Source organism: Schistocerca serialis, chromosome 3 (assembly GCF_023864345.2).
Source record: "Schistocerca serialis cubense isolate TAMUIC-IGC-003099 chromosome 3, iqSchSeri2.2, whole genome shotgun sequence".
Classification (NCBI taxonomy): Eukaryota; Metazoa; Arthropoda; class Insecta; order Orthoptera; family Acrididae; genus Schistocerca; species Schistocerca serialis.
In genome coordinates, this window is record NC_064640.1 from 496,710,181 (window position 1) to 496,726,159 (window position 15,979).

General features: G+C 41.2%; 1 protein-coding gene across 1 annotated transcript in view; it reads left to right on the forward strand.

The window, feature by feature from the left end:
- Positions 1-1,963: 1,963 nt before the first annotated feature.
- Positions 1,964-15,979, forward strand: part of LOC126470948 (aminopeptidase N-like) — a 536,862-nt gene continuing 522,846 nt past the window's right edge. The window contains exon 1 of the mRNA XM_050098998.1: positions 1,964-2,041. Within this exon, the coding sequence (XP_049954955.1) occupies positions 1,964-2,041 (78 nt within the window). The remainder of the gene's footprint in view (positions 2,042-15,979) is intronic.

A 15,979-nucleotide genomic window follows, 5' to 3' on the forward strand; every position in this document is an offset into this window, starting at 1 on the left:
TAGCAGTTCTGAAGCGAATGCCGTGAAGTGCTTCCTTCAGTTTAGAAATCAAGTTGAACTCACGAGGGCTTAAGTCAGGGGAGTGCAGTCCCTTGAGTCAAATAAATCAGTAACAAGTATTCAAATATGTGTGAATTTCTAATGGACCAAACTGCTGAGGTCATCCGTCCCTAGACTTACACACTACTTAAAGTAACTTATGCTAAGAACAACACACGCTCATGCCCGAGGGAGGACTCGAATCTCCGGCGGGAGGGGCCGTGCAGTCCGTGACACGGCGTCTGAGATCGCTCGGTCACTCCGCGCGACAAATCAGTAACAGCTTGCACTGTACGTGCTTGAGCATTGTCCTGCAAAATGATGGTTAGGTCCTGCAGAAATTGTCTTCACTTCTGTCTCTAGGCTGATTGTAGGTTGTCTTCCGAAAATGAACGGCATAGAGACCGAAGTGATGACACTTTCTGCAGGACCTGACCATCGTTTTGCAGGACAGTGTTCAAGCACGTACAGTGCAAGTTGTTACTGATTTGTTTGACTGATAAGGCTGCTAAGTGCTATACCACCTACTGCATTCCCCTGACTTAAGCCCTCGTGACATCAACTCGGTTTCTAAACTGAAGGAAACAACTTCACGGCATTCGCTTCAGAACTGATACTAATTCGTCGGGCAATAGACCGCGCCGCTCGAACTATCAACACAACTGGCACTGCTAAGAGTATCCTACGACTTCGACATCGCTGGCAACGGGTTATGCACAATGCTGGTGACTGCTTTGAAGGACAGCAAAACTTTGAAACACGTATCTATTTTGTAGGAGCTGTAAATAAATGCCGGCCGGGGTGGCCGAACGGTTCTAGGCGTTACAGTCTGGAACCGCGCGACCGCTACGGTCGCAGGTTCGAATCATGCCTCGGGCATGGATGTTTGTGATATCCTTAGATTAGTTAGGTTTAAGTAGTTCTAAGTTCTAGGGGACTGATGACCTCAGCAGTTAAGTCCCATAATGCTCAGAGCCATATTTTTTTGTAAATAAATAGTTGCCACTATTGAAGTTCCAACCTTCATAAGATTCTGTTAAGCGAAGTGAAAAACGCAAAAATCGTTTCCAATAAAAAATCCGTTCACTACAGACGGTTGAAGCGATGTGATGTTCTCAGCATCGGAGGTGAAAGAAACTCATGGCACCCGTGCCTGCTGGGAAAGAAGAAGTTCATTATTACGTTCGTTTTGATGATCTGGTTAACGAACTACATGAGACCCACGTTGCTATAGGCCATGGCGGCCGAACACGGATGATTGTGAAACTCAATCGTTACTTATTTGAAATTATGCGAACCATATCAGAAAAAGCAAAAAACGTTAAAAAAGGGTGTTGTTGTGAAATCTATCATACACAGTGCAGTGATTTCACGGTGCCAAATTGACTTAATCGACATGCAGGCAAAGTCGAAGTTCATACTTGTATATCAAGATCATTTGACAAAATTTGTTATAGTCAGCGCACTAACTTCGAAAAGGGCTGATGAAGTAGCATTTTTACCACCTTTGGTGCCCCAAGTATACTTCATTCTGGTAATGGTAGAGACTTTTGTAACCATGTCATTCAAAGTTTATGTGGGTTGTGGAGTGATATAAAGATAGCCCACGGGAAGCTGAGGCACAGTCGCTCTCAGGGATCAGTCGAAAGAGCAAATCAAAATATCGAAAGTATGTTATCAACTTGGATGGAAATAAATGTAACTTCAAAATAGTCTGAAGGGCTGAAGTTTGTGTAAGGAATAAAAAATATGGATTATCAAGAGGACATCACATGTTCACCATATGAAGCCATGTTCGGGGTTCCAGTGAAAATAAACACTGCGCCCTCAGTTGTTCCACGTGATTTAATAAACAATATAAACACTGAAGAAGAGTTGGAAACAATGTGAAACACCGTTTCCACTGACTCACAGGAAATTGAAAATGACGGCCAAGGCATTGATGTCAGTGAATCAAGTACTGGAACAGAGGGAACGAAGGCAGAAAGTGCGGCTGCAGCAGGTGAGGAAGCACCAGAGACACCGGATTTGACGACAGTTAACAACGAAATACTGGCACCAGCTGATAGTTGTGACGAGACGCTGACAACTTCCAACAGTGTTAATAAAGTGAAACGGATCCAAGAAGCTGCCAAAGAAGGTCTTCAAACGCAGGCAAAGAAAATGAAAGCGGCCTCATGTAACAAAATTCCAAAACCTTCAGATGAACAGAATGTGAGAACTAAAGTACCGGATGTAGACAGGGCAAAATTTGATCCAAAACCTATAATAGCAGAGTGATAAATATTCAGGATGACGAATTATATCAACTTGGAACCAAAGATGGTAAACTGAAGTCATTGTACACTAGGAACCAATTTACATTGTGCAAGGAAAATTTTATCAACGTCGAAGAAGTAGCAAGAGGAGAAATTAGTCTACGGGAAGTGGTTGCCAAACAGTCTTTTGTGGAAGGACAAAGATTCAAAAAGGGCAATTGCTTAAAAAAGTGTTAAACTGAAAAATGCTTGCGTAAATCGTCTTCCATATTATATAATTCAAAATGCCACAATAGTCAGCCTTGTTGCAACAAAAACTAACGTTCACAAGGTAACATTTCTTAGAACATTTTACACAAATATGGAATATTGCTCATTATCATCACATTGGAATGTAAGAATGTTTAAAATACATAAATTTCCAATAAATACAAACTATTTCAATAAATTGCTAAGCTAATTTTTTTAAATGAATACAGTTTTGGCTTAAATGGCTCTGAGCAGAATGGGACTTAACTTCTGAGGTCATCAGTCCCCTAGAACTTAGAACTACTTAAACCTAACTAACCTAAGGACATCACACACATCCATGCCCGAGGCAGGATTCGAACCTGGGACCGTAGCGGTCGCGCGGCTCCAGACTGTAGCGCCTAGAACCGCTCGGCCACTCCGTCCGGCAATACAGTTTTACCAATTGGTGTGATTACATCCTAAGTTTTAGGAAAGTCTCTTGATAAACATTCGAAATTAATGCACATAATAAAAAATTTCGGTCTTCTACGGCACCGTGATGGTAAGTCTTAGATTTCGCCAGTTAATTCTAGGATTTACCAATCATCTTACTTTTACAGTAACATCTCTCTCATCTGTTTCTTCTTGTACGTTGCGCCGGCCGGAATGGCCGTGCGGTTCTAGGCGCTACAGTCTGGAGCCGAGCGACCGCTACGGTCGCAGGTTCGAATCCTGCCTCGGGCATGGATGTGTGTGGTGTCCTTAGGTTAGTTAGGTTTAATTAGTTCTAAGTTCTAGGCGACTGATGACCTCAGAAGTTAAGTCGCATAGTGCTCAGAGCCATTTGAACCATTTGTACGTTGCAGTGTTGATGGCTTATTTCTTTCATGCCACATTAGGAGTAACACAATAAGGGACATATGTGGCAATTCGATCTGTGTTGAAAGCAACGCATAAGAGAAGACAAAACTTGACGTCATGTAGCTGCCGAACAAACGTAGAAAAATCTGTGAACATATTCACTGCACACCGTAAATCCGCGGCTGTTTCGTCCTCGATAACACGTCTCAGCTACATGGCTACAAAGGACATCGAAGACTACACACACCGACTGAATTACGCCATGTGGTAATTTGTGGACACTATGTCGTTCTGCTACGTCCACTGATGCGCAAATCCGCTTCCACCCACCTGTTTCCTGTCTGCTCGAGTGCTCGTTGCCAGTGGAAGCCGCGCGGCCGAATGTGTTACTTCCCTGACGGAACAATTTTAAGTTTTATTCCCTGGATAAAGTATTGACTACTGCTCGAAGCTTATAATTTAATCATTCTGCTTTTGCTAACAAAGCAAACAGAAACCAACCAGAAATAGCTGCACTTTGCAGGTTTCAATGACAACTGTATAAGGGTTCTACAATTCCAAATTCATCAAACAACGACGTCTGAACGAATGCGAGTGATGTTTCAACGTGTAGGAATTGTCAGCGAAAAACAAATCCGTGTGACGCGTGTAGCACTGAAGTTAAAAGAATCGTTGCGGGTGAATGCACTCTGTAGCAGGAATTTTCCTCTGGGAAACGAGGAGAATCGAGTCAGACCTGACATCCTCAAAGCTAAGAAGCGAGAAAACAGAGCAGCCTGCTACGCTGTACGCCAGAACCAGTTTCAGACCATAAGCAAGTGACAGTAATATTCTACATTCAGTTTTCGGTATTGCATTGGTAGTCGATAACAGACTATCTCTAATCTGAACTGATGGCTACAGTATCAAATAGAATATCTCGGTAAGTGATATTGCCATATTTACTGCTAATTCTAAAAACATGCTTATCTCTGTTAGTAGTTTTCTTCCGAAAGGAAGTATTATTGAATTATGAGTATTTTGTACCAGTTTTGGGCGGGAAAATATGGCGTTAATCAAACCTGCTCAAACACAATCTCATTTCCTCTGACCTTATTGGAAATGTTATATCGTTTACAGTGCTATATTCTAGATCTAACGAACAGATCACACACGTTCCTTACTCTAATTTATGTATTATAGACCACGAGGGAACATAATATTGCTAGACAGAATTTGTATCGAAAGTAGCTCACTGATATATTCACCTTGAGGTTAAAGTTAACTATTTTGTCCGTGTTTTCTTGCAGATAAATTTGTTTTTGGACAGGTTCCGTGTTGTGCGAACACAAATTTTCTTCGTTTTCAACCAGACATCTTTCATTTAAGTTGCAGCATATTTGGTGGTTCTTTCATTTGTCTTCTTTCAGATAACAAGAACACGTACTTTTTAGTGTTAGTACATATAGAATTTCAGTTTTTAAGTTGAGTACTCACAAACGGAAGGCAATGTATACCTTGTTAACGCATGTTGTGGTTTCTGTAGCTTTCTGTACTCTGCAGTACAGTAGTTATTCTTTTACAGTTTACCATCTGCATCCATAGATAACTTAATACAGAAAGCTTATTTATATCGAAAGTTGCACGTGGAATGCTAAACTATTGTATTTTACATTTTTTCACTCTCTATGAAAGAGTGTGTGTGTGTGTGTGTGTGTGTGTGTGTGTGTGTGTGTGTGTGTGTGTGTGTGTGTGTGTGTGTGTGAATGTGTTTGTGTTTGTGTGTGTGTGTGTGTGTGTGTGTGTGTGTGTATGTGTGTGTGTGTAGTATGTTTACACTTATTTTTACAGGGTTCCACATCTTCTTTACTATGAAATAGGATTTGTACTAGAGAGAGAGACAGACAGACAGACAGAGAGAAGAGAGAGGGGAACTTTTTTATTTATGGGTTTGGGTTATGAGACAGTTCTTTGTAGCAGAGAACAGACAGCTAGTACAAAAAATCATACACATCAACATATCCACAATAGCCACACTCACATATTCGACATCACATCCATGTACACCAGCAACATCATCAAACATCACTTAGAACAACAGAAAAACGTTCCCAAACTCCACATAAAAGAAACATTAAACCATTTAAAATTAATCACAGAGCAAAAACTGTTAGTCATTTGACAAACACTCCCACTCACAACACGATGGGTTCTCCATGAGATCTAGTCAGTGAACTCCTAGCTAACGTCTTCCTTAACCACAGTAAGTATAGAGAATAGTATATTGTTACGACTGTTTAGATGACAAAGTATGAATTCGAGATTAAACGTCCAAGTTGCATCCAACAACACCACATTGACACAAACACAGTCTATACAAAAATAAAATTTACCACAGGAACAGAAAAATGACGAAATTTCTTTGACTTCACAGTACACAGACACAACAACCAATATCAGTTTTGCACTTACAGGAAACTCAAAACCACCAGCACAGCCATACACAGAAACTCAAATCACCCTAAAACACACAAACAAACCGTCTCCCAACACATGCTGCACGGAATGAATAAAACTCCACACGATGAGAAAAAATGCAAAAATGAACTACAGGTAATGAAACTAACACCTGCTGAAAATTTATATGACGCAAATGTCATATAGAAATTGAATTATAAATTTAAGACAAAGAGAAAGGGACCTCTAGCACAAAAAATAGATCATCACTGGCATACAAACGTAGAAACATAAAACAATACACACAACCACTGAGAAAACACATGGAAGCATACATACAAAAGGAACACCCGCAATAACAAAAAGATGGCACATTCTCACTTAAAACAGCAAAGCAGCTCATAGAGTAGGCAATATACTTAGAAAACAAGGACTGAAAACAGTCTGCGAAACAGATAACTCAATACTGAGAAAACTAAAGACAACCAATACCAACACAGGCAAACACAGTCTATCTCGTATTTATTGGCTCACATGTGAAGACTGCAGTTCCCAGTTTCAGCGACTGAGGTCAACTGTCTGTTGTACGCATCTGAAGATGGTCTAAGTATAGGCCGAAACCGGTCATTTTAATAAAGTACCATCGAGATCTACACTGTTTTCTCAGTGGTTTCATAATTCAATTTATATTGGACAGATAAGTAGAAATTTCAACATTTGGCGCTGAGGACAGAGAAGAGCGCTACAGAGAAACAGCTGTCATTCTGCATTCACAGAACACCTTATGGTTATGGACCACAGACCAATAAACATCAAAACTGACATAAATATTCTAAAATACAGTAACAGTCTCCCACAGAACGTTATAACTAAAGAAAACTATCACATACACAATGCCGCAGTTGAAGGAAAAGAAATATTAAACTAATACACAGCTCTCTGCATTGAAATTCTGTTCTCTGCCCTCAAAGAACTGTCAGACGATCGAAACCCACCATCTGCCCACTCTCACAACGATCCACTCAGCCACGTCAAAGTCTACGTTCAAAACAAGATTCAAAACTCTCACCCACAATATACTGTACTGTTCAACTGTTCGCCATCTTGTTTCCGTATCTTGTAAACAGCGAGACAGTGCAAGTTAGAATTGTGGTTTCACAATGGAGAGAACGTGGAACCTATAAATGCAAGTAGGCCTATAAACATACTGCATACACACACACACACACACACACACACACACACACACACACATGCACACGAAATCTTGCACCTGGAGTAAAATAATGTAAACAACAGCAGTTTAACATTCCAGGCATTATTTTCGATTTAAATAGGTTTTCTACCTTAAGTTCTCTACAGTTACAGATGCTAATCTGTAAAAGAGTAACAGCTATACTGCGAAGTACAGAAAGATGCAGAAAGCACAGCACGTGTTGACTAAATATTCTTTTCTTTGTTTTCAATTTGTGAATATTCAAAACTGAAATTCTGTATGTACCGACAGCAAAAAGCAATTTTTTCCTGTTATTTGAGAGTAAATAGAAGAACCGCTGAAGGTGTAATTTAAGGCAAACGTTTCTGGGTAAGAAAGAAGAAAAAGAAAATTTGTGTTTACTCGAGGCGAAACCTACCCAAAAATAAGTTTGTAGCGCACTGAATGCAGTTCCGGTGCACTTGCAATATTTATCCAGAAATATACACTAGAGTAACAAACAGTCTCGTTTAGGTTTAAACCGACTATAAGGAGAGAACTATGACTTATGTTTGTTTGGTAGCAGACAATAATCACACCCAAGGCAAATTTCATAACATATAGGCCATTATAGCGACTTCTGAAAACGTGCACCGCAGGATTAAGGCAATGCTGGCTAAGCTTGTATTTCTATCTTAACTTTACAGTAATTTAAGAACAGTAAAGATAGAGAAGTCAGAGGTTAGCATCGTCATTAGAGATTGAATAATTTCATGAGCATCTCAATATGACACAATTGATCCGCAGGAATACGTTTTCCTCATTAACAACAACCAAAAGCTTGTTTTGCTACAAGATAAAGCATTTTGTTTATTATGTTTAGAAATATTAGCAAGTTGAGGTGTGCAGAATGTAGGTACAAATTAATTTGTGATGCGAATGTAAAATGACTCGTTTCACATCATTACAATCTATCTTGCAAAATGATTCACGGAATATGTGACTAACTGACTAACAATTTCATATCCTTGGCCTTAAGAGAACTCATAATACGAAGATTCAGAAATGTGTATCAGTTTTTACCTAAATTTGAATCTCTATGCCCCCCAATAACGAGGGAGGAATCTACTTTGTTAAGTAAACTGAAAAAATAGAAGAAAATATACTACCGTAAGTTCCGTCAACTTCCTTCCCATTAGGGAGAAAAGTTTCTTATACTGGCCTAAGGTAGGTACGAAGAAATATTACCACACACGTACCAAGATAAGCACCAGATATTGAATGCGCTGATAATTTCTAACAGACCGCTATAACGGAAGAGCACTAGCAGTGCATGTTTCCAACATATTGTCGCCAGTTGCAGTCACCCTTGGAATTGCAACCATCCACATCGTATGTTTAACCTAGCTTGTTAGGACGTAGTCTTCATATTTAGTAAGAAACCAAAAAACAATGGAAAATCGATGATTCAGTGTGGGAGGTGAGCACGTTCCCACCCAGCTAAGGAGGCGGACTACGTTATTATTATATACATAAACTATGGTTTTACACTTGTGCAGATTGATGATGAAGCAATTTTTTTCTATCCAGACGTAAGTGAAAGTTACATTTTACACCATAAAATTTGGTTTTGCCTTTGCAACCCGGTTTCGTGCACCTGTCAAATAATTTTTTTTCGCTGACCACTAGAAAATGCTTACGTTGTCCAAACGAACATCAGCTTCTGGAAGAACTTCCGCACTGACTCGTTTTGAAGTACTTGGAGATGTCATTGGACTCTCACTAGTGGGACACCCCCTTTTCCTGGCAGCTGGCTTATCTATTTTTGTCAGTACTTTGACCACACTTGCCCTAAACTGAAGCAAATCAAGTGTCTTATTTTTAGGAACACCTAATTTTGATGGGTTTTTCTTGTACTCAGTTCATGCATTTACACATGCAATATGAATTGCATGAACTAAAATGGCTGTCGAAAGTCGTGTTCGGTTTCAAAAGCAGCTAACTGCATGTTGTCTTCGGGTGCAAAGCCCGCTAAATGCTCAATAGGCTTGGCTGTCGCCCTGCCACGTCCAGAGGCAAAGCACGTGAAGAGACATCAGACTTACAAATCTGGACATTCAAAGCTACCTTTCAGTCTGTTACGATTAGAATGGACATTTTTCTTATTCAGCTTTAGGTTGGCTGCGCTGTAACAAATAACATTATCGCTGACAATGCATTGTCGTTTGGATGGGAAGAATGTTTCGTGATTATCTCAGTGTCACTTATCATGCAGTTAGCGTGCTTTGCGTCTAGTCTACTCAGCTTACAGTATACCATATGGCATAAAACGTCTAACATTACTTTCATCATTGTCCTCTTGTTCAAAATTATCGCCGGGATCATCGGATATATCGCAAATTTCAGATGAATTAAGGAGCTCTATAACTTCTTCTTCTGTAGGTGGCCTTCGTGTACCTTAGACTCGGGGAATTGTGAAATCACCGTAAGATGACTAAAAAGACAGCGAAATAATGTCCTAAATGTCTATGCTATTATAACCTTTCAATCATAACGTCCTCATTTGGGCACATATATAAAGTTATACATATGTCACTTACCTTTCGCTGTGAAAGACACCTCCACGAATGCACCTTTCTACTAAACTCAGAAGATATTAACTGGCTAACGGATGGTACAGAGATTACTGGGAAGCGTCCTTGTGACTGTGCACATTCAGTTTTGTTTTGGGGTACCACAGATTGACAGGAGACGTCGACTCTATTCTCAAATAAACTCTCTGCTTGTGACAATATGAGGACAACAATCACAAATTGTAAAATTTAACGAATTTTAATACACTAAGCATTTATTTAGTATGTCCTTATATGAGGACGCCATGACCGAAAGGGCTAAGGCGAGACTCTGAGATCATCACGTTACATCGTCTGCTTCTCTGTGATTAGTGATCACTATATCTTCCTGAAATCAGCACGCGCGTGAGTTTGCAAACAAACTCGACTATCTTAAAACACAGACTTTACTGACAGATACCTCGAGCACCAAGGTCATTTGTATCTTTATCTTCCGAACAGTACCATTTCGTCGTAGTCTGTAACGTTTCTTATCAACAGACGTGTCGTCTGTTTTCTTGCAACACCACCAAATAAAAGAAAATGAAATGAGAACATTTATTTCGCCAAACGTCGAGTGAAGGAAACACATTTGAAACTTATTAGATTTAGAAGCTCTTGCCAAGCCACTATTTTTCAGAGTTTATCAGCTAGTTCTAGGAACGTTAATGATCACCTACCTTCCACACGCCACAGAAGTTTTCATGCATACCTTGTGGGACTAAATTCCTGGAAGAAGTGATATTGCGGAAACATGGCTTGGTCACAGGCTGGATGGGTTGCCTCCAGAATGAATTTTCACTCAGATACGGAGCGTGCCCTTAACTGAAACTTGGAGAGGGGGAGAGGGCACGGCATGAGTCTCAGCAGTGGGACATTTCGGAGTAACTGCATCAGCACCAACTAGCGTTGTTTGCTGAAAATCTTTAACAGAATCGAGATGAAGCAGATAAACAATATAATTTACAGTTGTACTTTTCTTAAAACTTCACCATAGCGGTGGTGAATAAACATCGAATCGAATGTCGAAGTATATCACATTATTCCCGACCAACTTCTCAGAATCACAAAAGAAATAATATTATAGCTCCACTGAAAACTTCGTTGTGAGTGGAAAAACCTGCTGAAAGTCAATTGAATCTACAGATGCTTAGCACAAAGTCGAATTCAAATCACAATGTATTCTGAATCAATTGGAAATGTGAACAAAGACCCAATATTCGGCATGTTAAATCTGCGTGTAAAAGACGCGTGAAAATGATACGAATTTACGTAACCTAACTAGTATCATGGTTCCAAACCATATGAAAGCGATTGTAATGCTTGCAGCTTTCTGCAGTCTGACAATTATGCTGATGTTTGCTGGTCAAAAGCGTTCAAAGTCACACAGGACACATGTCTGCAAAACAGTTTGCTACAGTGTGGTGCTCCAGGCAATGAACAAGGAACAAGTGTCCTGATCCGGAAAAGCATTGTGCAATAGATTCGAATTCTGCCACCTAGTGTTCTCAATGGCCAAAGCTCTTAGGTCGCGATAAGGTAGGCTCACACTTTTTCGTTTTGGCAAAGATATAACGCTCTCGTAGAAAGAGGAGACCCGTGACCGAAGGTCTGTGACGAATAAGTGACTTAGGCCGAGCGTCAGGCATTCTACGATACATGAAAGGCGCCCGTTCTAAAATGGCCATGTTTCAATGCATGCAGCAGAAATTCTATGAAGTTTTAAAAGTAGGAGATGTACTGACGGAAGTGGAGTTGTGAGGGCAGATTGTGAGTCGTAATTGAGTTGGTCAGTCGGCAGAGAACATGTTCGTGAAAGACAAAGGTCCCAGATTCGAGTCCTGATCTGGAACACCAAGTGCTTATAAGATTGCAGTAAAGTGGTCAACTGTATTAATTGACATTAACATACAGTTATGACAATAATGTTCTGTTGCCGGCCGGAGTGGCCAAGCGGTTCTAGGCTCTACTGTCTGGAACCGCGCGACCGCTACGGTCGCAGGTTCGAATCCTGCCTCGGGCATGGATGTGTGTGATGTCCTTCGATTAGTTAGGTTTAAGTAGTCCTAGAGGACTGATGACCTCAGCAGTTAAGTCCCCTAGTGCTCAGAGCCATTTGAACCATAATGTTCTGTTATTGAAACACTATAGCCTACACAACTGGATGTGAGGATGGAATCATCGTTATGGTTCCACCAAAAGAATATTGCTACCGCATATAGCTAATATGTACACTGTCCAGGCACAGAAATTTGACCACCTGCCAAAAGCCTAAATAACCATCTCTTGCGGTGCGGACTGGTGCGAGCTGTGCAGGAAAGGAGTCAGTGAGGTTCTGGAAGTTGCCAACAGAGATATGGAGCCATGCCGACTCCAGTGCTGTGACCAGCTGCGTTAGCTTTCTCGGCGCCTTCAGTCCGAGTGAGGTGCTCTCACCCGTTCTCAATTGAGTTTAGATCTGGGAAATCTGAAGGCCAGCGGAATACAGTAGCCTGGCACTCTTTGAACTACACACATAAACTGCGAGCTGTGTGACACATTGCATTGACCTGCTAGTAGATAATATCTTGCTGACGAAAAACAAACTGCATGTATGGGTGGACATGTTACCCAAGGATAGATTCACTTGTGTTTATCCACTGTGCCTTCCTGAATGAAAAGATCACCCAGGAAATGCGACGAAAACATTGCCGAGACCATAAAGCTCCCTCCTCCTGCCTCGACCCTTTTCATGATTGTTGCAGGGTGTTTTCAGGTGTTTCACGCCATACATGCCAACGGCCATCTGTTTGATGTAGCATAAAACGTGATTCATCTTAAAAGACCACCTCTCGCCATTCAGTGGATGTACTGTTGTGGTGTTAGCGTACAGATCCCAGCCTTCGTCGCTAATGAACTGCAGTCAGCATAGGAGCATGAACCAGGTGCCTACTGTGGAGGCCCTTACCTACCGACGTTCGCCCAACTATCATCGAGGGCACATTGTTGGTAGCATCTTAGTTCATGTGGGTGGTGTCTTCCTCAACAGTTGTACGTCTTTTCGTCCGTGCACATCTCCGCAGCTGTCATTCACTAGTGTCATCTGCGGCCGGTGGTGCACCATAAATGCCTTGATGGCGGATTTGGATAGCGCCATTCTGCCATGTACGGTATAGTTTAACCACGGTGGCATGTGAACAGTTTACAGAGTTAGTCGTTTCGGAAATGCTTCCATCCTTGGCCCGAAAGCCAATGATTGTGTCGCTCCTTTCCCGCATTACGACAACGACTGCTCTGTTTTCTGCCTTCCTCCCCCCTTCCTCACCCCCAAATCTTTCATATACTCACCACTGCTAACACTGTCACTTACCGCCTGTGAGTGGTTGTTATACGTTGATGTCGAACACAGGCAGTGGGCACGTTAATGTGACTGTACCATGTATGAGTACTACGTAATAAATAGCTCACTAAGGTCTCAGACAAAAGGTATGCAGTCGCCACTGAAAATAGAAAATATGTACCAACAATGAGCTGACGCTTGTATTATTTTGGATACTAAAACAGTGAGGCGTCTGATGTCTTTTCAGATGTATGGAACTCTAGACTGGTGTAATGTCTCCAAGTTAACAGTTCTTGTTCTAGTTCAAAGAGGCACCACATGATAACTAAGCTCTCCAGGGAAATATTAGTCAATAAAAGAGGACACTAAGTCGCTTTAGAGCGATTAGATGGTGTAGAGCTGGTACCAGACGGTCAGGTGACCTCCATTCACGATATGAATCATAGCCGTGTAGCAGTGCGTATGAGTCAGTCGGTTGTATAAAAACAGCACAGTAAACTGGGTGTATGTGGAGCCATGACAGACTGGCACAAAAAAGCTATCATGCAGATAACCGCAATGTGAATGAAGCTGTCCAAATTGTTGGTATATCAACGGTGACTGTACAACGTGTCTACAGATAATGGAGTACCACTCGCTCACATGTAAAACTACAACCACAAACAGTGGTCGTAAAAACTGACAGTGATGAGTGATGAATGTAGTAGTGCCTTGTCAACAACAATCGGTTTCAAACCACACTGGAATTGCTGCCTCAGTGAATGTAGGTCCAGCTAAACCAGTTCCTGAGGGTACATTGGGAATGAACCCATTAGCTGACACTGCTTCCAATAACGGACATCTTCAGCAGCTGACATCATCCCTCAGATTTATGCAGCTAGTAAATTTCCAGGCAATAACACTATAATACACTGAGGTGACAGAAGGCCTGAGATAGCGATATCCACATATACAGATGGTGGTGGTATCACATACACAGGGTATGAAAGAGCAGTGCATTGGTGGAGCTGTCATTTGTACTCAATTGATTCGTGTGAAAAAGTGTCCGATATGATTACCGCTGTACGACGAGAATTAACAGATTTGAAAGTGGAATGGTTGTTGTAGGTAGACGCATGGGGCATTCCATTTCGGAAATCGTTAGGGAATTCAGCATTTTGCGGTCTACAGTGTCAAAAGTGAGCCGAGAATACCAAATTTCAGGCATTATCTATCAACACGGGAAACGCAGTAGTCAGCGGCCTTCACTTAGCGAACGACAGCAGTGGCGTTTGCATTGAGTTGTCAGTGCTAGCTGATAAGCAACATTGCGTTAAATAACCGCAGAAATCAATGTGGAACTAAGACGAACGTGTCTGATAGTACAGCGCGGCAAAATTTAGCGTCAATGGGCTATGTCAGCAAACCAACCAACGTGAATGCCTTTGTTAACTACACTATATCGCCTGCAGCGACTCTCCTGGGCTCGTGACCTTATTGGTTGGACCCTAGACAACTCGAAAACCATGGCCTGGTCAGACGAGTCCCGATTTCAGTTGGTAACAGCTGGAGGTAGGATTCGAGTGTGGCGCATGCCATGGACCCAAGCTACTTGGAGACCATTTGCAGCCATTCATGGACTTCATGTTCCCAAACAGCGATGGAATTTTTATGGATGACAATGCGCCTTGTCATCGGGCTACAATTGTTCGCTGTTGGTTTGAGGAATATTCTGAAGAAATCGAGCGAATTGCTTGGCCACTTAGATCGCCCAACATGAATCCCATCGAACATTTATGAGATATAATTGAGAGGTCAGTTTGTGCGCAAAATACTGCACTGGCAACAATTTCGCAATTATGGACGTTTATAGAGGCAGCATGTCTCATCATTTCTGCAGGGGACTTACGACGTTGAGTCCATGTAAAGCGTGTATTACAAATGATATGAAAGAAATAGAGTTTTCCTCCATAGCTGACATCCCCAGTAGCTGACAGTGTCTCTCTTATTTGTACAACCCCGTAAATATCCGATCACTAGCATTACAATATATAGGGTGATCCAGCTGCCCCTACCAATGTCCTTTTACGTAGCCTGCAATTCTATATCAGGCATTCAAAAACCACGAGCGAAGTTCTCATATTCTCTCGCTCGCTACGTGTAAACTAGTAGCCCTACAGATAAAAATGAGCAAGGCATTTTTGTAGAAAATTTAATGTAGTTAAATTTAAATTGGTATGTGTTTTCGCTGGAGGCGGCAGTTTCCCAATTATTCAACAAACACGTGCAAAAGTGACTATGAAATGCACCTACAGTCCTACACTCGTCCGTCACCATCAGGATTTCTAGCACTCCATCTTACTGCTGTACAAAAATGTCCACCACTGGAAATATTCCTGATACTGGACCTTTTTGGTCTCTATTGACTGGGCTATTACGCCACCAGCATAATCGGCTATATTGCTAACATTATTAATTTAAACGTGCCCGTGAGGATGACGAAATAAAAATGACTTTTGTAAATGTTACGCTAAAATTAATTACGTTGCGATTCGATCCCAACTTAACTCTCACAAGAACAGTAGTTTTATAGGGGCCTGACGAATACAACGATGTAATTGTTTATTTTCTGCTCTTAACATTCACAAAATTTTTAGGTAAAATTTACACAAACATCAGTTCTGCAATTTGTAAGTGCTCGCCTAATCTGGTGGCGAAATAAGGCCAGTCAACGAAGGTCAATAAAGGGCGAATGTGGAAAATAATTCGTACAGGCGCAATTTTTTTTACAGTGGCAGGAACGAGTGCCATAAACAACATATTAGAAATCCTGACTGGTAAGGGCTGATTGTGGGAGTGGGGAGTATTTGAAGGTCACTTTTATATTTTTTTCTCGAGTAACTTGAAAACTACGGCCTCTAGCTGAAACGTATCCCACTACAAAATTGAAGTACATTAAATTTCCACCAAAAACATCTTGTTCATTTTTGTTGTAGAATTATCTCACGCGTTGTTTTTGAAGGCCAAATATAACGTTGTCTGTTGCATA